The 25,790-nt window shown below is 48.3% G+C and overlaps 2 protein-coding genes across 15 annotated transcripts in view; one reads left to right on the top strand and one right to left on the bottom strand.

The window, feature by feature from the left end:
* Positions 1–3,319, bottom strand: part of R3HDM2 (R3H domain containing 2) — a 186,034-nt gene extending 182,715 nt beyond the window's left edge. For 4 of the 13 annotated variants that reach the window (XM_063620091.1, XM_063620090.1, XM_055248867.2 and 1 more), the window contains exon 1: positions 2,996–3,295. The gene's annotated coding sequence lies outside the window, so the exon portion shown is untranslated. Of the gene's footprint in view, positions 1–2,995 lie in introns of all 13 variants that reach the window. The other 9 variants (XM_063620094.1, XM_063620095.1, XM_063620096.1 and 6 more) reach the window with 4 other exon arrangements.
* On the top strand, positions 1,458–24,744 carry INHBC (inhibin subunit beta C). Of its 2 annotated transcripts, none has more exons than XM_055249030.2 (3): positions 1,458–1,650; positions 6,316–6,952; positions 21,957–24,744. In XM_055249030.2, exons 2-3 carry the CDS (start codon positions 6,640–6,642, stop codon positions 22,700–22,702), a joined length of 1,059 nt encoding a protein of 352 aa, XP_055105005.1. In that variant the 5' UTR covers positions 1,458–1,650; positions 6,316–6,639; the 3' UTR covers positions 22,703–24,744. The 2 variants fall into 2 exon arrangements, with proteins under 2 accessions (XP_055105005.1, XP_063476190.1); XM_063620120.1 differs by lacking the exon at positions 1,458–1,650 and adding an exon at positions 3,362–4,256.
* The last annotated feature ends 1,046 nt before the right edge of the window (positions 24,745–25,790 follow it).

The raw sequence follows: 25,790 nt of genomic DNA, 5'->3' as shown, positions 1-25,790 counted from the left end.
GGCAGGAGAATCGCTTGAACCCAGGAGGTGGAGGTTGCAGTGAGCCGAGATCATGCCACTACACTCCAGCCTGGGTGACAGAGCAAGACTCCATCTCAAAAAAAAAAAAAAAAAGTGAAATTTGAGTAAAGACCTGAAGGAGGTGAGGGGACAGACAGGCTATGCTCTTATACAGCTTTGTAAGAGAAAGATAATTCAGGAAGAGGGAACAAGAGCATAGACCTTGAGGCAGAAGTGTGCCTAGTGTGCTCAAGGAACAGCCAGAGGCCAGTGTGCATGTTAGGGGGAAAGGGTGCCACAGATTAGAGCTTTAAAGCTAAGATTGGTTTGGCTGGGTGCGGTGGCTCATGCCTGTAATCCCAGCACTTTGGGAGGCTGAGGTGGGCAGATCATGAGATCAGGAGATGGAGACCATCCTGGCTAACACGGTGAAACCTCGTCTCTACTAAAAATACAAAATATTGCCGGGCACGGTGGCTCAAGCCTGTAATCCCAGCACTTTGGGAGGCCGAGGCGGGCGGATCACGAGGTCAGGAGATCGAGACCATCCTGGCTAACTCGGTGAAACCCCGTCTCTACTAAAAATACAAAAAATTAGCCGGGCGTGTTGGCGGGCGCCTGTAGTCCCAGCTACTTGGGAGGCTGAGGCAGGAGAATGGCGTGAACCCGGGAGGCGGAGCTTGCAGTGAGCCGAGATCGCGCCACTGCACTCCAGCCTGGGTGACAGAGCGAGACTCTGTCTCAAAAAAAAAAAAAAAAAAAAAAAAATACAAAATATTAGCCGGGTGTGGTGGGGGGTGGGGGGGGGGCGCCTGTAGTCCCAGCTACCCAGGAGGCTGAGGCAGGAGAATGGCGTTAACCCAGGAGACGGAGCTTGCAGTGAGCCGAGATTGCACCACTGCACTCCAGCCTGGGTGACGGAGCGAGAACAGAACAACAACAAAAAGTAACATTGGTTTTTATTTTGAAAGAGAAAGGAAGCCATCTCCTCTCTTAACTTTCCATTAAAAAATATTAGGCATGCTATTATTATTATTTTTTTTTTTTTGAGACAGTCTCTCGCTCTGTTGCCCAGCCTGGAGTACAGTGGCACGATCTTGGCTTACTGCAACCTCCGCCTCCCGGGTTCAAATGCTTCTCCCATCTCGGCCTGCCAAGAAGCTGAGATTACAGGTGCCTGCCACCACGCCTGGCTACTTTTTGTATTTTTAGTAGAGATGAGGTTCCACCATGTTGGCCAGGCTGGTCTCAAACTCCTGACCTCAGGTGATCCACCTGCCTTGGCCTCCCAAAGTGCTGGGATTACAGCATGAGCCACCGTGCCCAGCCAGTCTGGCACGCTATTTTTATTTGTCAAATTTTTGAAAAACTTTGCATTGTGAAGCTCTGCCAAGAGCAATGGCTCACGCCTGTAACCCCAGCGCTTTTGGGAGTCTGAGGCCAGAGGATCACTTAAGGCCAGGAGTTCAAGACCAACCTGGGCAACATAGCAAGATCCCATCCCTGTGAAAAAAAAACTGTGAAGCTCTACTCATCATATAATGGACACAAAGACAACTGGAACTTCAACTCTGAAATTTAACTTGTGAGTTCATCAGGCCTTCAAGAAAAAAGTTATCTTTTCTCTCAACTCTGGAGAACAGCAACAGGGTAAGAAAAATACAACTAAAAACTGAACTGAATTAATCTAACCGGCCACTTTTCACCACTATTTAAACTTTTTGTCTTTCCCAGCGCGGTGGCTCACGCCTACCACTTTCGGAGGCCAAGGCAGGTGGATCACTTGAGCCCAGGAGTTCCAGAACAGCCTGGGCAGCAAGGTGAAACCCCATCTCTACAAAAATCAGCCAGGAGTGGTGGCTCACGCCTGTACTCCCAGCTACTTGGGGGGCTGAGGTAGGAGGATCACTTGAGGCCAGGAGGCAGAGGTCGCATTGAGCCGAAAAGGAACCACTACACTCCATTCTGGGTGACAGACTGAGACCCTGTCTCAAAAAAACATACAACTTTTTGTCTTGATACCCCAGCATCAAAAGGGGGGTGGGGTGGGGGGGGAATATTGGTGGAACAACAACAACAAAAAGCATTAGGAACAAGAGCCACAAATAATTCAACTGCAAATCTATCTAAAAATACAAGAAAATGCTACGAATTTGTGATATTCCTGAAGTGAAACCTGTCACTTTCCTCCTTCCTTGAGTCTCCACGTGGCTTATGCATATCAGACAGGACTAGGCTTCTCAATCTTAGTTATCTATTTGAACAAATATGTACAAGAATATTCATCCAACTGGGATCTGAATTCAAACTTTTCCACTTTTCTTTCTTCCGTTTTAATGCAGTTCTGGGATTGTTATTCGGTCATTCCTCATCATTATCCAATGACAATTCACTCTAAGTAAGTATTCCTGGTAGTTCCGAGACTAATGGCCACAAATGTTGAAAAATGTTAGCTCTACGGGAAAACGAATCGAAGCGTTTTCAGGGGCTCGAGTAAGTTATGAGCTTAGTGTAGGCCCAAGTTTTAAGCTATAGAAACATCTCCTTGTATGTGCCAACTCAAATCCCCGTCCCTGTAAGAAACCTGGACACCAGCACGATTTTAAACCCTTCTTCTACACCTCTCCGTCCTATTTTTCCATGCTCCACGCTCAAAGGAAAACCGCCACCCAAGAAACACACGGAGCTAGCCACCCCGAAGCACTACAAGGGCGTAACAGTTTTTAGGTCCCCCCGCAAAGGCCACAGGTGGCGCCACCCCCCTGCCCCCGCACCGCCGCCCTCCGCCCCGCGCCCCCAGATTCTCTCCAGCAGCGCACACTTGGAGCAGTCCTTCCCGGGGCCATCTGACCCTGACCCATCGTCCCCGGGACCAGCTGCCAGGCGCGGGGAACCCAGGCCGCGGGGCCTCCTCGCGCCCGCCCGCGCGGCCGCCACGCCCCCTCCCCACAAGCCGTCCGGGCCGCCCGCCCCCTCGGCCGGGAGGTGGCCTCACCTCGCACGGGCCGTAGCGGGGAGGGCGCCCGCGTCTCCGCCCGCCGCCCGGGCCCACGGCCGCTCGGCTGCGGCTCGGCCCCGACGGCCGGCGGCGGCGCGCTTCTGGGGGCGGGCTTTTCTCGGCCGGGGCTTCCCTGGGGCCGAGGGCTGGGAAGCAGGGGGGACTGGGACGGGGGAGGGAAAAGGGGCTTGGGAAGGAGGGGGGAGAGGGGAAGAAAAGGGGGGAACCAAACCCGGAAAGGGAGAAAAGGGGGGAGGGGAAAATCAGAAGGGGAAGAAAAGCCCAGAGTCCGCCCCCCGCTGCGGCTGCGCGCTACGTCAGTACGTCCGGCGTTGTCGTCACCGCGTCCTGCGTTCTGCCCGTCCCTGCTTCCTGGCTTCCCGCGTGCCCCTCAGCAGCCCTGCGGGGCTCACCGCCTGCCGCACGCACTCCCGCCGGCGCGCGCGCACTCGCACTCACTAGCTCGCTCGCCCTCTCCTCCTTCCGCGTTACCTGTGTCAGGACACCAATCCGGAGCCACTGGGAGTCTCGGTCCTCCTTAAACCCATCAAGTCTGTTAGATAGAATACCCTGGATTTCAATATAATACTAATAGTGATCATTCTGAAGTAATCTCAATTTACAGAGCACTTTCAAAACAGCCTTTCACTTAGGGCAGTAACTCCTGTACCAAAAGAACGTACACTCGGTATTTGTTGCATACATGGATAACTATAGTTCAGCAGGTAAATGTCCATTTTACGTAAAGATGAAAAAAACTGACCTAGGAGGAACTCAGTCTGTCCTATTAAGATCACATTCTTACCATCATCCCCTCTTGAAGATACAGTTCTCAAAAATCGTCTTAAATGCCCAACCTCCCCCGTTTTGTCCATTCTAGGCAGAATCAATTTAGTTACTGATTATGTGTGTGTGGATAATTTACTGACCAAACTCCCTCAAAGAAGCAATGTAGTCTTTTGTAGAATTCGACCATTAAATATTTACCTTGTGACAGGAACTGCGGTAGGCAAAAAAAGTCAAATAATTATCGTACAATTTAAGTGCTACAATAGAAAGGTTTAAATGTGCTATGGAAACACAAGGAACAGCAATTCGTTCTTAGAGGTAAAAGAGATTAAGTTACAAAGAAACTACAGGTGAAATTCCAGCTAATCTTGAGACTATAAATAGTTCACTAGAGAGGTAAGAATGGAGATTCCAGCAAAGTCATAGAGGCATGAAGTTCATCTTTCCTTCAAGGATGAGCAAGTTCCAGGTTGGTTGGTGTTTTTTTGTTTGTTTTATTTATTTATTTATTTATTTATTTATTTATTTATTTTTGAGATGGGGTCTCCCTTTGTCACCCAGGCAACTAGATTGCAGTGGTGCAATGTCGGTTCACTGCAACCTCCACCTCTCAGGTTCAAGGGATTCTCCTGCCTCAGCGTCCGGAGTAGCTGGGACTACAGGCATGCACCATCACACCCGGCTATTTTTTGTATTTTTAGTAGAGACAGGGTTTTGCCATGTTGGCCAGGCTGGTCTCGAACTCCTGGCCTCAGGTGATCCACCTGCCTTGGCCTTCCAAAGTGCTGGGATTACAGGTGTGAGCCACCTCGCCCAGCCCTCTCTCTTGGTCATCACTGCCTCCTGCCCCCAAATTCTCTCAACCCTCTAGAGAACAACAACGGGGGAAGAAAAATACAACTGAACTGAACTAATCTAACCTGCCACTTTTCACCACGATTTAAACTTTTTGTCTTGGCCGGGCGCAGTGGCTCACACCTAGCACTTTGGGAGGCCAAGGCAGGTGGATCGTTTGAGCTCAGGAGTTCCAGACCAGGCAGGGATGACCAGTAGGAAATAATAGCTAATATTTGTATTATGTGTATGCAAGTACAATATACAATGTGTAGCATTCTACATCTATTGTTACTATCAAATCCTCAATACAATAGGTACTATTATTATACCTGTTTTATAGATGAGGAAACCTGAGGCACAATAATTAAACCAAAGTTCCAGATTTTATTTATTTATTTATTTATTTTTTTTTTGAGGCGGAGTCTTGCTCTGTCACCCAGGCTGGAGTGCAGTGGCGTGATCTCAGCTCACTGCAACCTCCACCTCCCGGGTTCAGGTGATTCTCCTGCCTCAGCCTCTCAGGTATCTGGGACTACAGGCATGTGCCACCACGCCTGGCTTATTTTTATTTTTTTATTTTTCTTTGGTATTTTTAGTACAGATGGGGTATCACCACGCTGGCCAGGCTAGTCTCAAACTCCTGACCCCAAGTGAACTGCCCACTTCGGCTTCCCAAAGTACTGGAATTACAGACGTGAGCCATCACGCCCAGCCTACAAGTACGTTTTTAAGGGCAAAAAAGAAGGAGACAGGGAGTAGACTGATACAAAGTTGTCAGGTATTCTTGTTGGTTTACAGAAATAACATTGATTAGTGACTGGCTATACATCGTTAAGCTATAGGATCTAGGTTATAGTGTCCAGTGCAGCATTATTACGTTAATTTATAGTTACTTGTGGCAATAGCAAGCAATTTCAAGAGATGAATACATGGCCGGGCGCGGTGGCTCACGCCTGTAATCCCAGCATGTTGGGAGGCCGAAGCGGGCGGATCATGAGGTCAGGAGTTCGAGACCAGCCTGACCAACATGGTGAAACCCTGTCTCTACTAAAAATACAAAAATTAACCAGGCATGGTGGCACGCACCTGTAATCCCAGCTACCCAGGAGGCTGAGGCAGGAGAACTGCTTGAACCCGGGAGGCAGAGGTTGCAGTGAGCTGAAATTACGCCACTGCACTCCAGCCTGGGCGACAGAGCGAGACTCCATCTCAAAAGAAAAAAAAAAAGGGAATCTGAAAACTTCTTTTCCAAGACAGAAAAAAACCCCAAAGGGTGAGCAAATCTGGAACTCAAGCCCTTTACCCACCTTAAGAGTTCCCTCTGAGAGCATCGAAGACATGGCTAGAACACTGTGCCTCCCTTCCCTTAACCTTCAGACTTCATGGTTTTGAGACCTCTTGGGCAAAACTCAACCAGGGCTAACAAATAAGACTAGATTGAGAACCCCAGGGAGGGAGGATGGAGGGATGGGGATGGGCTTTGAGAAACACCAGGCAAAAAAGAATGCAACTCTCAATTGTTCATGTATGACAGTGAGCTAAAGTGCCTTGCCAATGACCCCTTCTTGTTTGAGAGTCTCCCTTTAACATTCTTTCCCAAAACCTGTAATCTGTCCCTTTCCCCCATCCCCAGGATTCCCAGCAAGGGTAGAGATCTGAGGAGGAATTTAATCTCTCACCTTTGTCCCCAGGCCTGGCAGCTCACATGGATAACAACTGTCTCCCAACATTGGCCCAGGGACATGTCTTTCCCTAAACAAACCAACCTCTCCTCACGTCCCCCACTCTGTACTTTCACTGACTATGCGTTGGCAGATTCTGCCAAGTTCCACCTGTAACTGGCTTCATTTTCAAGTCAGATGTTTGGCTGCTGCTCTGTCCCCTGCAACAAGGAGCCATGCCAGCTGGACGCACACTTCTTCCGGGGCCTCTGGCAGCCAGGACAGAGTTGAGACCACAGCTGTTGAGACCCTGAGCCCTGAGTCTGTATTGCTCAAGAAGGGCCTTCCCCAGCAATGACCTCCTCATTGCTTCTGGCCTTTCTCCTCCTGGCTCCAACCACAGTGGCCACTCCCAGAGCTGGCGGTCAGTGTCCAGCATGTGGGGGGCCCACCTTGGAACTGGAGAGCCAGCGGGAGCTGCTTCTTGATCTGGCCAAGAGAAGCATCTTGGACAAGCTGCACCTCACCCAGCGCCCAACACTGAATCGCCCTGTGTCCAGAGCTGCTTTGAGGACTGCACTGCAGCGCCTCCGCGGGGTCCCACAGGGGGCACTTCCGGAGGACAACGGGGAACAGGAATGTGAAATCATCAGCTTTGCCGAGACAGGTGGGTTCCTGATCTGTAGCTCTTCCCCAGAACTTGACCCCTCAAGGAAAGGAAAAGTTTCCTCACTAGCCTTACCTCTGACTCCTTCCCCAAAAACCGTCCAACCCCTGCTTCCCACAGGCTGTAATCTCCTTATCCCAGGTGTCCCCACAACCCCCACATCCCCCTGGGGTCACTCTGGTAGCTCAGACCTGACCAATAGGCAGCTGGAAAGCTGGTAAATTTCACTTCTTTTGAGATTGGCTGCCGTCATCTCCTCTGGCTCCTTTCTCTGCAGGCCCCACAAACCCACAGGCTGTGGTGTGAGCCCATCCACTTCCTGGCCCTGCACACAGCGACTGGGAGGTGGGGAGTCTCTCCTTTTTCTGGCCCCACGATCTAGCCCCTCCCTTCCCCTCTCCTCCAGATGCCTCATTTGAGTAAAAGAAGAAAAAATAAAACACCAGGACTACAATACCTCACCATATGTCATGTTCCCATATATACCTCAGGTCCCCATATCACAGAGAACAGGATCAAAATGGGACTCAGAAAGATGGATAAAGGGGCTGGGCACAGTGGCTTGTGCCTGTAATCCCAGCTACTCAGAAGGCAGGAGGATCACTTGAAGCCAGGAGTTCGAGACCAGCCTGAGCAACGTAGCTAAGACCCTTTTTTTTTTTTTCCTGAGACAGAGTCTTGCTCTGTCACCCAGGCTGGAGTGCAGTGGCGTGATCTCTGCTCACTGCAACCTCCACCTCCTGGGTTCAAGCAATTCTCCTGCCCCAGCCTCTTGAGTAGCTAAGATTACAGGTACCCGCCACCACACCCGGCTAATTTTTGTATTTTTAGTAGAGACTGGGTTTCACCGTGTTGGCCAAGCTGATCTCAAACTCCTGACCGCATGATCCTCCCGCCTCAGCCTCCCAAAGTGCTGGGATTACAGGCGTGAGCCACCGCACCCGGCAACCCTGTCTCTTTTTTAAAAACTTTTTTTTTTTTTTTAAATAGAGTCTCACCGTGTCACCCAGGCTGGAGTGCAATGGCATGGTCTCAGGTCACTGCAACCTCTGCCACCTGGGTTCAAGCAGTTCTCCCACCTCAGCCTCCCGAGTAGCTGGGACTACAGGCGTGTGTCACCATACCCGGCTAATTTTTGTATTTTTAGTAGAGACGGGGTTTCACTATGTTGGCCATGCTGGTCTCGAGCTCCTGACCTCGTGATCTGCCCGCCTCGGCCTCCCAAAGTGCTGGGATTACAAGTGTGAGCCACTGTGCCCGGCCTTTTCTTTTTCTTTCTTGCTCAGGTGATCCTCCCACCTCAGCCTCCCAAGTAGCTGAGACTGCAGGTATGCACCATCATGCCTGGCTAATTTTTTTATTTTTTATTTTATTTTATTTTATTTTATTTTTTGAGATGGAGTCTCGCTTTGTCGCCCAGGCTGGAGTGCAGTGGCGAGATCTTGGCTCACTGCAAGCTCCACCTCCTGGGTTCACGCCATTCTCCTGCCTCAGCCTCCCGAGTAGCTGGGACTACAGGCGCCCACCACCGCGCCTGGCTACTTTTTATGTATTTTTAGTAGAGACAGGGTTTCACCGTGTTAGCCAGGATAATCTCGATCTCCTGACCTTGTGATCCGCCTGCCTCACCCTCCCAAAGTGCTGGGATTACAGGCGTGAGCCACCACGCCCAGCGTACATTTTTTTATAGAAACAGGATTTCATCATGTTGCCCAGGTTGGTCTTGAACTTTTGGGCTCAAGCAATCCACTGGCCTCAGCCTCGCAAAATGCTAAGATTACAGACATGAGCCACCATCCCTGGGCTAAAAACAGCTGGGTGCGGTGGAGTGCACCTGCAGTCCCAGCTATTTGGGAGGCTGAGATGGAGGATCATTGAGCCCAGGAGTTTGAGACTGCACTGAGCTGTTTGCACCACTGCCCTCCAGACTGGGCAACAGAGTGAGACCCCCATCTCTAAAATTAATTAATTAAAGAAAGATGGATAAAAGATAGAGGACAAGGTGGAGAGATAGTTACTTCCATAGACAGGGGAATAGTTGGAGTATATAGTGAGCAGATCAGAAATTCTAAGCCAGGACTCTAGAAAATGCAAATTGAAGGCCGGGCACGGTGGCTCACGCCTGTAATCCTAGCAATTTGGGAGGCCGAGTCGCGCAGATCACAAAGTCAGGAGATCGAGACCATCCTGGCTAACATGGTGAAATCCCGTCTCTGCTAAAAACACTCAAAAAAATTAGCTGGGCATGGTGGCGGGCACCTATAGTCCCAGCTACTCTGGAGGCTGGGGCAGGAGAATGACGTGGACCCTGGAGGCGGAGCTTGCAGTGAGCTGAGATTGCGCCGCTGCACTCCAGCCTGGGGAACAGAGTGACAATCCATCTCAAAAAAAGAAAGAAAGTGGCCGGGCGCAGTGGCTCACGCCTGTAATCCCAGCACTTTGGGAGGCTGAGGCGGGCGGATCACGAGGTCAGGAGATCGAGACCATCCTGGCTAACACGGTGAAACCCCGTCTCCACTAAAAAAAATACAAAAAATTAGCCGGGCGTGGTGGCGGGCACCTGTAGTCCCAACTACTCGGGAGGCTGAGGCAGGAGAATGGCGTGAACCCGGGAGGCGGAGCCTGCAGTGAGCCGAGATCGCGCCACTGCACTCCAGCCTGGGTGAAAGAGCGAGACTCCGTCTCAAAAAAAAAAAAGAAAGAAAGAAAATGTCAGTTGAGCCCTTTGCAAGCTCTTTCTTAGGTCTAGAAGATCCTTCCCATTTCTGGCCCCTCATTCCCTCGTTTGTTTGTTTGTTTGTTTGTTTGTTTGTGATGGAGTCTCATTCTGTTGCCCAGGTTGGAGCGCAGTGGCACAGTCTCAGCTCCCTGCAACCTCTGCCTCCCGGGTTCAAGCCATTCTCCTGCCTCAGCCTCCCAAGTATCTGGGACTACAGGTGAACACCACTAAACCCGGCTAATTTTTGTATTTTTCGTAGAGACGGGGTTTCACCATGTTGGCCAGGCTGGTCTCGAACTCCTGACCCCGAGTGATCTGCTCGCCTCGGCCTCCCAAAGTGCTAGGATTACAGGCGTGAGCCACTGCACCTGCCCCCGCCTGTTTCAAGACCCCGCTTGAACTGGAGCTAGATAGCCTGGGCTCAGATTCTTGCTCAGCCATTTATTAGCCATTATTATTTGACCTAGTGGTTAATAGTTTTCTCATTTGTTAAATGGGGATAATAAGAGGATAGTTGAGAGAATTAAATGGGCTAATACAGGTAAAGTACTTTGTATGTTAAAGTGGGAGGGAGCAGGAACTAGAGAGTAGACTTAGTGCCTGCCCATGGAGGAAAGGGACAAGGCAGCTCTCTGGAAATCTTTTATAAAGGCACTAATCCTATTAATGAGGGCTCCACCCTCATTACTTAATCACCTCCCAAAGGCTCCACTTCCTAATACGATCACATGGGGGTTAGGATTTCAACATATGAATTTTGAGGGAATGTAGCAGCCTGTCTCCATGAAGCCTCTTATCATTCAATGGTCTATCCCAAGTTTCTTTAGAGAATGGTGGCTAGATTCCAAGAGGATAATTTCAATGTGTAAATTATTCTCAAACTTCTACATACACCCTGCTTGCTAATGTCCTATTGACAAAGCAAGTCATTGTAGCCAAGCTTAGAATCAATCACTGTGAGATGGAACTAGACAAAGGCATGAAATCCATGAGGTAGTGTTTATTGGGGACTACCAATCTAGCAGCCTACTAAAGTCTGCCCTCTGACCCCTAACAATTTATATCTCTCCCACAAGCAAAATACAATCATCCTCTCCCAGCTACCCACATCAAACTTTCATCCCTTTATGGCATCAGGATCAGGCTGAAGTACAGCATCTCATCACCTGAATTAGGTGCAAATATAGGTGAGGCTCTTCTGGTACATTTCTTCAGGTGCAGGGGCCTTCATGGTGTCCTAGCACTGGCTTATTCTGACTTATGAAAGCTGATTGTGAACATCTTCTCCCAACTCAGCATTCAGTGATGTCACATTAGCAGCTTGAAATCAGCCATGGTGGGAGAATTTATACTATAGAAATTGACAAAGACTACAAATCAGGGCTTTTGATTTTTTTCCCTGGAGACCAGTTATTAAACATTTACCAGCATACCACTGTCTGTGTCCTAAAAATACAAGTTCTCTACCTCCCACGCACCTAACATACAATGCCGAGGAGACAGGGACAGGATGAACATAACAGATACTCCTGTTCAAAATGGGGTATGGGAGAATAGGAGACACAGAGCAGTCACTGATCCATAAAACTTCTTTTTTTTTTTTTTTTTGAGACGGAGTCTCGCTCTGTCGCCCAGGCTGGAGTGCAGTGGCGCAGTCTCGGCTCACTGCAAGCTCCGCCTCCCGGGTTCACGCCATTCTCCTGCCTCAGCCTCTCCGAGTAGCTGGGACTACAGGCGCCCGCCACCACTCCCGGCTAATTTTTTCGTATTTTTAGTAGAGACGGGGTTTCACCGTGGTCTCGATCTTCTGACCTCGTGATCCGCCCGCCTCGGCCTCCCAAAGTGCTGGGATTACAAGTGTGAGCCACCGCTCCCTGCTATAAAACTTCTTATATTCAGCCAGGCAAATATCTAGGTCCCCTCCAAACCCAGAATTCCCTTGGTTAGTTAGGGCCTGGTTCTGCTCCCTGGTATTTCCCATTGTTCACCACTGCTTTCCTGGACTTCCAAATCCACCCTCTCAGTCCTTGGCACTCTACCTGCTGAGATGTCTTTCCTTTTAAATAGGAAATGATCTGTGTTTGTGGCCGAGTAGTTTTCTCAGCCTACTTTCTGCCCACAGTTGGGGGCCCAGAGACCCCTTTCTATTTTGAATTGTCCCTTTTAATCCAAACTGGTGCTGCTTTCAGTATTAAACTTCTCTTTAAAACTCTGTGGACCCTGTAAATAAGAAATTGTAGTCTACTTAGTTATACAGAAGGCACCACATTCTATCAAGACAGACCCTTCTTTAGGCTACAGGTCTGTGTCATGGGATGACACCTTTAAGATGTTTAGAAGTGCATTTGTCTAGTTGTGAGGGTTGACAGAACATTGTCTTAAATTTTAGATCTCAAAAAAAAAAAGTTAGATCTTAACAAACAAAGCATTTTTTTGGTTTGTGTTTTAGACATGGTCTCACTATGTTGCCCAGGCTGGAGTATAGTGGCTATTTGCAGCCTCAATAATATTGCATTATAGCCTCAAACTCCTGGCCTCAAGGGATCCTCCTGCTTCAGCCTCCTGAGTAGCTGGGGCTATAGGCATGTGTTCCCATGACTAGCTAACAAAAGGTTTTATAGCTGACCCTTTATTTGTTTTGATCTTCACTCTGAGTCCCTGTATTACTGGAAATGCCCTGGATTGATTTTTATCCTGAGGTAATTTCTTACTTTAAGAACCTTTTGTCAGAGAGGAAGAATGAAAAAGAATTTTTGTTGTTATTTTTCTTTTCTTTCCTCTACATGTACAACATAAAGAAAGTTTTGTTTTGTTTTGTTTTCTGAAAAATTAGCAACATAGAGTAAGGGGTTCTATTTTTTAATTTAGCAAGTCCTTTTAGAAATATTTTCTCTAAATTCTGTTTGAAAATTGAACAGTGCCTTTTTTTTTTTTTTTTTTTGAGACGGAGTCTTGCTCTGTCACCAGGCTGGAGTGCAGTGGTGCAATTTTGGCTCACTGCAACCTCTGCCTCCTGGGTTCAAGCGATTCTCCTGCCTCAGCCTCCTGAGTAGCTGGGACTACAGGTGCACACCACCAAACCCAGCTAATTTTTGTATTTTTAGTAGAAATGGGTTTTCACCATGTTAGCCCGGATAGTCTCAATCTCTTGACCTTGTGATCTGCCCGCCTCGGCCTCCCAAAGTGCTGGGATTATAGGTGTTAGCCACCGCGCCCAACCACAGTTCCTTTTTTAGTTCATCTCTCTCCCGAAATGCCTTATCTTAGGCAACTAAAATATACCAATTGGCATTTTCAGCATTCTGCCTGGAAATATCATTAGCTAAATTCACAACTTTGTTAGATATCTTTCCTGGCTTCTAAGTTACCACAGGTGATAGCCAATACACAATACAAGTTCCCCTTTCTTCAGCTTCCAATAGCAATTTCCTCACTGTTCTTCCTTCCTTTACTAACAGTTTCTTCCCTATCCTTCTAACTTCTGCCTGCCACTCATTCCCGAAGCCAGTGCAACTGACCAAGCACAGTGGCTCATGCCTGTAATCCCAACACTTTGGGAGGCCAGGGTGGGAGGATCACTTGAGGCTGGGAGTTTGAGACCAGCCTGGTCAACATAGCAAGATGTTTCTTTAAAAAAAAAAAAAAAAAAAAAAAAAAAAAAAAGGCCGGGTGCTGTGGCTCACGCCTGTAATCCCAGCACTTTGGGAGGCTGAGGCAGGCAGATCACCTGAGGTCGGGAGTTCGAGACCAGCCTGACCAACATGGAAAAACCCCATCTCTACTAAAAATACAAAAATAGCCAGGCATGTGGGGCACAGTGGCTCACGCCTGTAATCCCAGCACTTTGGGAGGCCAAGGCCGGTGGATCACCTGAGGTCAGGAGTTCGAGATCAGACTGACCAACATGGAGAAACCCATCTCTACTAAAAATACAAAAAATTAGCCAGGTGTGGTGGCACATGTCTGTAATCCCAGCTACTCAGGAGGCTGAGGCAGCAAGAGAATTGCTTGAACCGGAGGATGGAGGTTGCAGTGAGCTGAGTTCGTGCCATTGCACTCCAGCCTGGGCAACAAGAGTGAAATTCCATCTCAAAAAAAAAAAAAAAACAGCCGGGTGTGGTGGTACATGCCTGTAATCCCAGCTACTGGGGAGGCTGAGGCAGGAGAATCGCTTGAACCCAGGAGGCAGAGGTTGCAGTGAGCCAAGATCACATCACTGCACTCCAGCCTGGGCAATAAGATCAAAACTCCGTCTCGAAAAAAAAAAAAAAAGCCAACGCAACATATTTTAGGTTTTTGTGATGGTAGCACCCCACTTCGATACTAATTTTTGTTTCAGTTACTTATCAATATAACAAACCAGCCCAAAACATAGAGGCTTAAAACAACACATTCATTATTTCTCATGTTTTTTTTTTTTTTTAGATGGAGTCTCACTCTGTTGCCCAGGCTAGAGTGCAGTGGCGCAGTCTTGGGTCACTGCAACCTCCGTCTCCAGGGTTCAAGAGATTCTCTTCCCTCAGCCTCCCGAGTAGTTGGGATTATAGGTGCCCACCACCATGCCTGGCTTTTTTTGTATTTTTAGTAGAGACAGGGTTTCACCATGTTGGACAGGCTGGTCTTGAACTCCTGACTTCAAGTGATCCGCCCACCTCAGCCTCCCAAAGTGCTGGGATTACAAGCATGAGCCACTGCCCCCAGCCACTCTCATGATTTTGTGGTTTGACTGTGCTTATCTGGACAGTTCTTCTGCTCCATGTGGTGTAGCTGAGGTCTCCCATGCAACTTCAGTTGGGGACTCAGATGGGACTCGAACATATAAGATGGTCTCTAATCCTCCAAAGTCTCTCCCCACATGACTTCTCATAATTTAGTAGTCTAGCTCAACTTCCTTTAAAGCACTGTGGCTGGCTTCCAAGAGTGGAATGCCTCAATATGTAAGTACTCAATAAACACCATGCTTGCTAATGTCTCACTGCCCAAATCAAGTCACATGGCGAAGCCCAGCATTAATATGGAAAGGGACAGCACAAAGCCATGAATATTGGGAGGTGTTGGCCTTTGGGGCCAACAGTGTAATAGTCTACTACAGCCCCTGTTGGTCTTATGTTTGCCTGCCATAACTGGAGTGACTTAAAAGGCACTAACTATAGGGTGCTTTGTGACCTAGCAAGAAAAAGATTAGTTGGGCCAGTCAGACTCTTTTAGGATTTTGGAATTGGGACACTGGAAGATCTGCTCACTTAGGAGGAGCTGAGCAAAAGGTCCTATAGACTTGGGACCTGGGCTACAACTCTGGGACCTGAGGAAGCTGACAAGGAGGCAGAAGTAGTAGATCCACAGAGAGAGAAGAGTGGAACTGACTTATCTAGAGAGAGAGATGAAAGAGATCTTGTTGGCTCTGAGAGCTGTCAAGAGCAGCCTTGTTCCTGCTGGTCGCATTGACTTACACCTGTAATCCCAGCATTTTGGGAGGCTGAGGTGGGCGGATCACCTAAGGTCAGGAGTTCAAGACCAGCCTGGCCAACATGGGGAAACCCTGTCTCTACTAAAAATACAAAAATTAGCTGGGCATGGTGGCGGGTGTCTCTAATCCCAGCTACTCGGGAGGCAGAGGCAGGAGAATCGCTTGAACCCGGGAGGCTGAGGTTGCAGTGAGCCGAGATTGCGCCACTGCACTCCAGCCCAGGAGACAAGAGTGAGACTCCGTCTCCAAAAAAAAAAAAAAAGAACCCTATTCCTGACTTTCCAATTTACATGAAGCCTAGTTGAACTTCATATCCTGCCTTTTTGAGCCCATGAGAGTATCAGTTCCATTCCCATAATAAAGCACTCTTTTTGTTTTTTGTTTTGTTTTGTTTTGTTTTTTTGAGATGGAGTCTTGCTCTGTCGCCAGGCTGGAGTGCAGTGGTGCGACCTCGGCTCACTGCAACCTCCGCCTCCTGGGTTCAAGTGATTCTCCTGCCTCAGCTTCCTGAGTAGCTGGGACTACAGGGGCGTGCCACCATGCCCAGCTAATTTTTTTTTCTTTTTTTGAGACAGAGTTTCGCTCTTGTTGCCCAGGCTGGAGTGCAATGGCGTAATCTCAGCTCACCACAACCTCCGACTCCCAGGTTCAAGCAATTCTCCTGCCTCAGCCTCCTGAGTAGCTGGGATTACAGGCATGTGCCACCACGCCTGGCTAATTTTGTATTTTTAGTAGAGATGGGGTTTCTCCATGTTGTTCAGGCTTGTCTCGAACTCCTGACCTCAGGTGATCTGCCCACCTCGGCCTCCCAAAGTGCTGGGATTACAGGCATGAGCCACTGCGCCGGGCCTCATAAAGCATTTTTTACTTTAAAAAAAAAAAAAGTAGCTAAGGCCAAATTACAATGGGTATTTAACTGCTTCCTAAAAGAGTTAGGACTTTATTAACTAATAAGGTTTTTGAGACCATGAATTTTATGATCCATCCATGTTTTGGGAAAAGAATCCTGATGTTAACATAAAATAAATAAATGAAAGATCATTCAACAAGTATTTTGTTTGTTTGTTTGTTTGTTTTTGAGACAGAGTCTGGCTCTGTCACCCAGGCTGGAGTGCAGTGGCGTGATCTCTGCCCACTGCAACCTTTGCCTCCCGAGTTCAAGCAATTCTCCTGCCTCAGCCTCCTGAGTAGCTGGGACTACAAGTTCATGCCACCACACTCGGCTAATTTTTGTATGTTTAGTAGAAAAGGGGTTTCACCATGTTGGCCAGGCTGATCTCAAATTCATGACCTCATGACCTCAGGTGATCCTCCCATCTCGGCCTCCCAAAGTGCAGGGATCACAGGTGTGAGCCACCACGCTTGGTCTCAACAAGTGTTTATTGAGTGCTTACTAAATACCAAGTACTAGGGATACAATGGTGAACCATACAGGCACAACTGCTGTTTCCATGGAGCTTACATTCTACCTGCAGGGAAGAAGGAGGGGTAGGAGAAATACGTAGTAAACAAGTGAATGAAGAATCACACTGGACTGGGCTTGGTGGCTCACGCCTGTAATCCCAGCACTTTGGGAGCCCGAGGCAGGAGGATCACAAGGTCAGGAGTTCCGGAGTGGCCTGGCCAACATGGTGAAACCCCGTCTCTACTAAAAATACAAAAATTAGCAGGGCGTGGTGGTGCATGCCTGTAATCCCAGCTACTAAGGAGGCTGAGGCAGGAGAATTGCTTGAACCGGGTAGGTGGAAGTTGCAGTGAGCCAAGATCGTACCACTGCAATCTAGCCTGGGTGACAAAGCAAGACTGTCTCAGAAAAAAAAAAAAAAAAAAACCACACTGATCATAGACCATAATAACATGATAATGGCTATACAAACAATTAAGCAGGATGATATATTAGAGAGATGGAGGCAGGATTGAAGGCTATTTTTATTTTATTTTATTTTATTACATTTTATTCTATTTTATTTCATTTTTGAGACAGTCTCACTCTGTTGCCCAGGCTAGAGTGCAGTGCCATGATCTTGGCTCATTGCAGCTTTGACCTCCTGGGCTCAAGTGATTCTCCCGAGTGGCTGGGATTACAGGTGTGTTCCTCCATGCCCAGCTATTTTTTATTTATTTATATTTTTTTTACTTATTGAAGAGACAGGGTCTCACTGTGTTGCCCAGTTGGTCTCAAACTCCTGGCCTCAAGCAATCCTACCACCTTGACCTCCCGTAGTGCTGCGATTACAGGCATGTGCCACCACGCCTGGCTGAAGCCTGCTTTAGATAGATTAGGAAGGAAGCCTGAAGCCTCTCTGAGGAGGAGACATCTGAGCTGAATGCCAAAAAGAAGTCAGTCATTCAAAGATCTTGGAAAGACGTTGCAGGGAAAGGGACTAGCAAGTGTAAAGGCTATGAGATAGCTTTATGTTTGGTGAATTTGAGGAACAGAAAAAGGCCAGTATAGGCAGGGTGTAGTAGTTAAGTGTCAAACAAGTTTTCTATTTCAAGGAGTTTAGATTTTATCCAAAGAGCAAGGGGAAGACTTTGAAGTGTTTTAAGTTGAGAAGATAAAACTAATCAGATTTATAAAAAGATCACTGGCTGATATTTGGAGAATGGTTTGGAGGGCAAGAGTGAATCACTTGAGTGAACGAAAGCTATAGTTAAAAAGATGGTTGTGAGTTGGACTAATGTGTAGTAGAGGAAGTGGGGAGAAGTGAAATTATATTATGAATTAGAAGTAGAGTTGATAAAACTTTCAGATAATTTCAAAGTAGAGGATAAACACAATCAAGATTTTGCCTTAAGCAATGCGTTTACAGAGGAGAAGTTTGGAGAAGGAACAGGTTTGGATTGGGGGGATACATTTAGACTTCCTTGTACAGGATTGAGGCTGGGCACATTGACTCATGCCTGTGATCTCAGCACTTTGGGAGGCCAAGGTGAGAGGATCACTTAAGGCCAGGAGTTCAAGACCAGTCTGCTGGGTAACATAGTGAGACCCCCCACCATCTCCATCTCCATGTAAATTTTTTTTTTTTTTTGGAGACAGAATCTTGCTCTGTCGTCCAGGCTAGAGTGCAATGGTACAATCTCGGCTCACTGCAACCTCTGCCTCCCAGGTTCAAGTGATTCTCCTGCCTCAGCCTCCCAAGTAGCTGGGATTACAGGTGCCCACACCATGCCTGGCTAAATTTTTGTGGTTTTTTTTTTTTTTTTGAGACAGAGTCTCGCTCTGTTACCCAGGGTGGAGTGCAGTGGTGCGATGTCAGCTCACTGCAACCTCCGCCTCCTGGGTTCAAGCAATTCTCCTGCCTCATCCTCCTGAGTAGCTGGGATTACACGCATGTGCCAACATGCCTGGCTGATTTTTTGTAATTTTAGTAGAGACAGGGTTTCACCATGTTGGCCAGGCTGGTCTCGAACTCCTGACCTCAACTGATCCACCCGCCTCGGCCTCCCAAAGTGCTGGGATTACAGGTGTGAGCCACCACACCCGGCCTAAAAAATTTTTTTAATTAAAAAAAGAAGAGATTGCGCCGGGCGCGGTGGCTCACGCTTGTAATCCCAGCACTTTGGGAGGCCGAGGCGGGCGGATCACGAGGTCAGGAGATCGAGACCATCCTGGCTAACACAGTGAAACCCCGTCTCTACTAAAAATACAAAAAATTAGCCGGGCGAGGCAGCGGGCGCCTGTAGTCCCAGCTACTCGGAGAGGCTGAGGCAGGAGAATGGCGTGGACCCGGGAGGCGGAGCTTGCAGTGAGCCGAGATTGCGCCACTGCATTCCAGCCTGGGAGACAGAGCGAGACTCCGTCTCACAAAAAAAAAAAAAAAAAAAAAAGAAGAGATTGCAATATCATTGGATGTTCAAGTCAAATATCAGATAGGCACTTGGACATACAAGGCTGGGGCTCAGGGAGAGGTCAGGACCAGAGATATATATTTGGAAGTCATCAGCATATAGATGGAATTGAAAGCCATGGAATGGATGATCATTCTGGGAGAGGGTATAGATAGAGAAGAGAAGGGAGCTTAGGACTTTATTTATTATTTATTTATTTATTTGAGACACAGTCTCACTTTGTTGCCCAGCCTGGAGTGCAGTGGTGCGTTGATGTCTCACTATAGCCTTGATCTCCCAGGGTCAAGCAATCCTTCCACCTTAGCCCTCTGTAGTAGCTGGGACTACAGGTGTACACTACTACGCCTGGGTAATTTTGTAATTTTTGTAGAGACAGGGTTTTGCCAAGTTGTCCAGGCTGATCTCACTGATCTCAAACTCCTGGACTCAAGCAATCCATCCACCTCAGTCTCCCAAAGTTCTGGGATTACAGGTGTGAGCCACCACGCCTGGCCTGACTTCCAACATTTAAAGGTTGGGCCGACAAAGAGGAGCTGTCAATAGAGGAGAAAAAGATAGAGTGGCCAGTGTTATAAAAGCCAAGAGAAGAAAATATGGAAGAAGGAGGGAGTGGTTAACTGTGTCAAACACTGCTTAATGGTCAAGTAAGATGAATACAAATGGATAGATTTGTTTTGTGGAAGGTGTTGGTGATCTTGACATGTGCAATTGTAGTAGAGCGGAGGGAATAGAAACCCAACTAAGATGTTCAGTAAGGAAGGTGAGGGATGATAAGAGGAAATTGGGCAGTAGTAATAGGGATATAAAAAAATGCACAGGCATTAGAACCATTCTGGTGAGACAAGGTATATGGGGAGTAAAGAAAGTAATCATAGTTTTTCTTTTCTTTTTTTGAGGCGGAGCCTCGCTCTGTCACTCAGGATGGAGTGCAATGGTGTGGTCTTGGCTCATTGCAACCTCTGCCTCCCGAGTTCAAGCAATTCTCCTGCCTCAGCCTCCCAAGTAGCTGGGATTACAGGCGCCCACCACCACGCCTGGCTAATTTTTGTATTTTTAGTAGATATGGGGTTTCACCATGTTGGCCAGGCTTGTCTCAAACTCCTGACCTAAGGTGATCCACCTGCCTCAGCCTCCCAAAGTGCTGGGATTACAGACGTGAGTCACCAGGCCCGGCTGATCATAGAGTTTTTACAGGTGATAAAGAGGGTAGTGGCACCACCAAGAATGAAAAGGGGGTATATAGGAAGGAAAGTAATGATTTTTCAGGTTGAAAAAAATTGATTAAAAAAAATATATAGGCCAGGCGCCATGGCTTATGCCTGTAATCCCAGCACTTGGGAGGCTGAGCGGGGCGAATCACTTGAGGTCGGGAGTTCCAGACCAGCCTGACCAACATGGAGAAACCCTGTCTCTACTAAAAATACAAAATTAGCTGGATGCAGCTACTTGGGAGGCTGAGGCAGGAGAATTGCTTGAACCCGAGAGGCGGAGCTTGCAGTGAGCTGCGATTGTGCCATTGCACTCCAGCCTGGGCAACAGGAACAAAATTCTGTCCCAAAAAAAAATATATATATATATATATTATACATATATATGTATATAATATACGTGTGTGTGTTTGTGTTTGTATATGTGTACGCACACATGTATACACATAGATAAATATATATACACACACATACGCACACACATATGTATTTATAAGATGGGGTCTTGCCATGTTGCCCGGGCTTGTCTTGGGCATGTTGCCTCAGTCTCCCAAGTAGCTGGGATTACAGGCATGCACTACTGCACCCAGCTCTGGGACAAATTGATTTTAATGTGCTGCCAGGACATTCATGTGACAAAAGTAAGTAGTTAGAAATCTAGGCCTGAAGCTTGGTGATTTCCAAATCTATATGTCTGGTCCAAATATGCAAAATGGTCTGGTCTAGGCATACAGATTTGGGAATCACCAACATAAAAATTGTGTTGCTTGGCTAGGCGTGGTGGCTCATGCCGGTAATCCCAGCACTTTGGGAGACCGAGGCGAGTGGATCACAAGGTCAGGAGTTCAAGACCAGCCTGGCCAACATGGTGAAACCCCGTCTCTACTAAAAATACAAAAATTAACTGGGAGTGGTGGCAGGCACCTCTAATCCCAGCTACTTGGAAGGCTGAGGCAGAAGAATCACTTGAACCCAGGAGGCAGAGGTTGCAGTGAGCCAAGATCACGCCACTGCACTCCAGCCTAAGTGACAGAATGAGACTCCGTCTTAAAAAAAAAAAAAAAAAATTGTGTTGCTTGACCATGAGTCTAATTAAGAGCTCCCTTAATGTAGACTAGAAGGAAATGAAAGTCCAAGACAGACCTTGGAAAACTCTGATATTAAAGGGATGGTCAGAGAAAGAAAAGCCAGAAAAGAAAATCAGGGAAGAATTATAACAAGAGTTGTGTCACGGAAGCCAAGAGAGAAAAGATTTTCAGGAACGAAAGGATTGTCAGCAGTGCTGTCTTAGTCCATTTTGTGCTGGTATAACAGAATACCACAGACTAGGTCATTTATAATGAGCAGAAACGTATTAACTCATGGTTCTGGTGGCTGGTAAGTCCAAGATCAAGGGGCTGGCATCTGGTGAGGGCCTTCTTGCTTCTTGCTGTGTTATTCCATGGCAGAAGGGCAAAGAGAGGGTGGGGCTGAGAATTTAACTTATCCTTTTATAAGGTACCCATTCCCAAGATAAGGGCATTAATCCATTCATGAAGGTGGTGTTCCCTTGACCCAAACACCTCCCATTAGGCCCCACTTCCCAACACCACTTCATTGGGGGTCCAATTTCCAGCACATGAACTTTGGAGGACATGTTTAAACTGTAGCAAATGCCAAGTGCTATAGACAACTCAAGAATGCTGAGTATAGAGAAATAGTTGGTAGAATTGACACTCAGAAGGCCGCAATGACTGGGGCTTCTTATGTCCACAGGCCTCTCCACCATCAACCAGACTCGTCTTGATTTTCACTTCTCCTCTGATAGAACTGCTGGTGACAGGGAGGTCCAGCAGGCCAGTCTCATGTTCTTTGTGCAGCTCCCTTCCAATACCACTTGGACCTTGAAAGTGAGGGTCCTTGTGCTGGGTCCACATAACACCAACCTCTCCTTGGCTACTCAGTACCTGCTGGAGGTGGATGCCAGTGGCTGGCATCAACTCCTCTTGGGGCCTGAAGCTCAAGCTGCCTGCAGCCAGGGGCACCTGACCCTGGAGCTGGTACTTGAAGGCCAGGTAGCCCAGAGCTCAGTCATCCTGGGTGGAGCTGCCCATAGGCCTTTTGTGGCAGCCCGGGTGAGAGTTGGGGGCAAACACCGGATTCACCGACGAGGCATCGACTGCCAAGGAGGGTCCAGGATGTGCTGTCGACAAGAGTTTTTTGTGGACTTCCGTGAGATTGGCTGGCACGACTGGATCATCCAGCCTGAGGGCTATGCCATGAACTTCTGCATAGGGCAGTGCCCACTACACATAGCAGGCATGCCTGGTATTGCTGCCTCCTTTCACACTGCAGTGCTCAATCTTCTCAAGGCCAACACAGCTGCAGGCACCACTGGAGGGGGCTCATGCTGTGTACCCACGGCCCGGCGCCCCCTGTCTCTGCTCTATTATGACAGGGACAGCAACATTGTCAAGACTGACATACCTGACATGGTAGTGGAGGCCTGTGGGTGCAGTTAGTCTGTGTGTGGTATGGGCAGCCCAAGGTTGCATGGGAAAACACGCCCCTACAGAAGTGCACTTCCTTGAGAGGAGGGAATGACCTCATTCTCTGTCCAGAATGTGGACTGCCTCTTCCTGAGCATCTTTTGGAAATTATCCCACCTTTGACTTGAAGAAACTTTCATCTAAAGCAAGTCACTGTGCCATCTTCCTGACCACTACCCTCTTTCCTAGGGCATGGTCCATCCCGCTAGCCCCACATGCTTAACCCCGACTCAAGGGACTCAGACCCATCTCCAACCATGAGCGATGCCATCTGGTTCCCAGGCAAAGACACGCTTAGCTCACCTTTAATTGACCCCATAACCCACTATGCCTTCCTGTCCTTTCTACTCGATGGTCTCCACTCCAAGATGAGCTGAAACAGCCCCTTCCCCCGATTTTTGTGCATCTCCAGAGAGCCCCTTCTTTGGATTCACCAAAGTTTAGATCACTGCTGCCCAAAATAGAGGCTTACTTACCCACCTCTTTGTTGTGAGCCCCTTTCCTTCTTAGTTGTCCAGGTGAACTGCTAAAGCTCTCTTTGCATACCTTCATCCATTTTTTGTCCTTCTCTGCCTTTCTCTATGCCCTTAAGGGCTGACTCGCCTGAGCTCTATCACCTGAGCTCCCCTGCCCTCTGGCTTCCTGCTGAGGTCAGGGCATTTCTTATCCCTGTTCCCTCTCTGCCTGGGTGCCATGGTTCTGTGTAACTGTGGCTATTCTGTGTCCCTATACTAGTAGCCTGGCTACCCCCTTCCATGGCCCCACCTCTGCCTACATTCTGATATAACTGCTTCAACACTAGGGGGTCCTAAAGGCTTTCTATCTTGCTAGTCCCTGGGTCCTCAACATCTCTTACTGGTTCCCTTAACTCTGCCTATACCTCTGTAAATAATTCCTTCACTAAGTTCTCTTGATGAAGAAAAACAGACAGCTGAATGGTCCTCTATCTCCTACAAGGGCCCTAACTGGCACCCCAGACACAGAGCCTGCCTGCCTATGCTGTAGTCTGCCTACTCTGCTCTCTCTTCACATGGTCTCCTCAGAACTGAGCTATTGTATCCATCTCACACTTTATGCCTCTTCTTTCTTAGGCACCCCCGTCCCTCTATCCTTCCAGAACCATCTTTGAGGTCTCATGGCTAATAAAAACCTAGGCTTTACCTGTTCCCTCCGTAATCCCTCCAAAAGATGAGACAGATCGATGCTTAGTCATCCAGTAAACTGACCAGCTGTGTGCACGCAAGTGTAGGAGGCAGAGGCACGCTCAGAGCTGGCTGCCAGGACCTCTGACTTGCCTTCCTTTCACCCGTCCCCAGTGCTCCACCCAGGAGTCCTGCCTGGAAGCTGGAATGGGCAAGGGCTGCTGGAGTGGGACAGGGAGAAGAGGAAGGCCTGGATGAGGAGAGGGTGGCATTTGCTCTGAGACTGGGTCTTTTTTAGACCTTTGCCCTTCCTCCCCCACATCTCCTCCCTTTGGTTGGACAGTCCTGAACCACAAAGTCGATATTGTCTGCAGCCCAAGGCCGAGTTTGCGCAAAACCCATGTGTTCTTTGGTAAACGTGATGTCTGTGTTTGCTCAGTTTATAACCCCCTCCTATGAGGGTAAGAGGTCCCTGAAATAGAAACCCTAGAGGAGAAAGTCTGAAAAGGACTGCCTGGGGGACTGTAAATCTGAGCCTGAGGGCTTCCTGAGCAACCCATGGAAGTTATCCCACCTTTGACTTGAGGAGACCTTCATCTAAGGAGAATCTAAGGAGGCCTTCTGGTGTCTCCCCCACACACCCCCGACCCCCAGATCTAACCTCCTTCCCAAGTACAGCTTAGTCCCCAGGGCTAAGACTGGGGTAAAGCAAAGTGAGTCATTCACCTGGGGGGGCTAAATTTTAAGGGGTTGGTGAACAATTTATTAATCAAGATAGGACTTTAATGCAATATTATTTTAAAGTCAAAATTAATGCAAAAAATCCATGATGAAAAAATAGCCTACTTTTAAATAAAAACAGGATCAGTATTATTCCCTTTCTTTTTTGGCTCTGTCTTTTGTAATAAGGGGAGAGAGTGGGTCTGTCTTCTTCCAAACATTTTCTTCTAGAGCTTCCTAGCTCCTACCTCTGGACCCTTTCAGGCTTTTCTCATTTGAGCAAGATAACCACTCCCGCTTCTTCTACTTCCTTATCCACCCCCAAGCCTGTCTTCTACTTCCTTACCTACCCCCAAGCCTGTCGCTATCCCCAGCCCCCAACCAGGTTGGTGGTAGGGCAGGCAGTGAGGCAGATGGCTGGGGTATTTATAACCCAGGAGCACTTCTTGGGAAAAGTGACTAAGATGCTAAGAACGTATTTATAGCTGAGCTCTGACGTAAGTGTCAGTGGGGAGGTAGGGCCAGGCCAGGCACAGCAGCAAGGGGGTGGGAAGAGCTGGAAATTGGGGGCACCTGACAGTGAGGGTGGGGAGAGGTGGGGTCAGTGACTCCTGCAGCCACTTCTTGTCACTTCCCCTGACTGCCTACTGATACCAACAGGTAAGCCTTCTAAGGCACCACCATGGATAGATACCTCCACTTTGCTGACCGATGTTCCAGACGGGAGGGGGTAGAGGGTTGTCATTTACCAGCCCGACCAACAGAATGGGAGCTGGGAGCTGGGGAGAACACTGGACAGAGCTCTTGAATGTGTTTCAGAGCTTGGGGAGAAATGCAGGGTGGACAGGAGGGTCTAATCATCTCAGTGCACCCCCACCCCACTCCACCCCCACCAAATAGTGCCCTGAGGTTCTAGGAAGAGCCTGGTATATCACCAAGCTCCATTGCCACGTGTTTGTGCGATGAGGTCCAAAACCAAAGGTAGCAGTGATGTGGACCCTGAAGACAGTCTCTCTTCTCTGGCAGTGTGATGGGGAAAGAACAGAGGAACCAGCTTGTCCCTGTCTCTTGTGGGGGAGGCAGGGTCCCCAGAGTGAGAGGTTGAGGAGCACTCCTCATCGCTCCATTCCCCAGAGCTGCCCCTTCCCTGTCCCTGGGAAGCTCCAGCCAGCTACAAGCCAGCTGATGTCCAGAGGCGC

The sequence above is a fragment of the Symphalangus syndactylus genome, chromosome 17, assembly GCF_028878055.3.
Source record: "Symphalangus syndactylus isolate Jambi chromosome 17, NHGRI_mSymSyn1-v2.1_pri, whole genome shotgun sequence".
NCBI classification, from domain to species: Eukaryota; Metazoa; Chordata; class Mammalia; order Primates; family Hylobatidae; genus Symphalangus; species Symphalangus syndactylus.
Note: the sequence above shows the minus strand (reverse complement) of the source record. Positions and strands in the feature narration are given on the sequence as shown.

Bases quoted from the DNA above. Each gene is read 5' to 3' on its own strand.
- INHBC (XM_055249030.2), top strand. From the start codon at position 6,640: ATGACCTCCTCATTGCTTCTGGCCTTTCTCCTCCTGGCTCCAACCACA. The intron at 6,953-21,956 runs GTGGGTTCCTGA...TTATGTCCACAG, and splicing joins CATCAGCTTTGCCGAGACAG to GCCTCTCCACCATCAACCAG.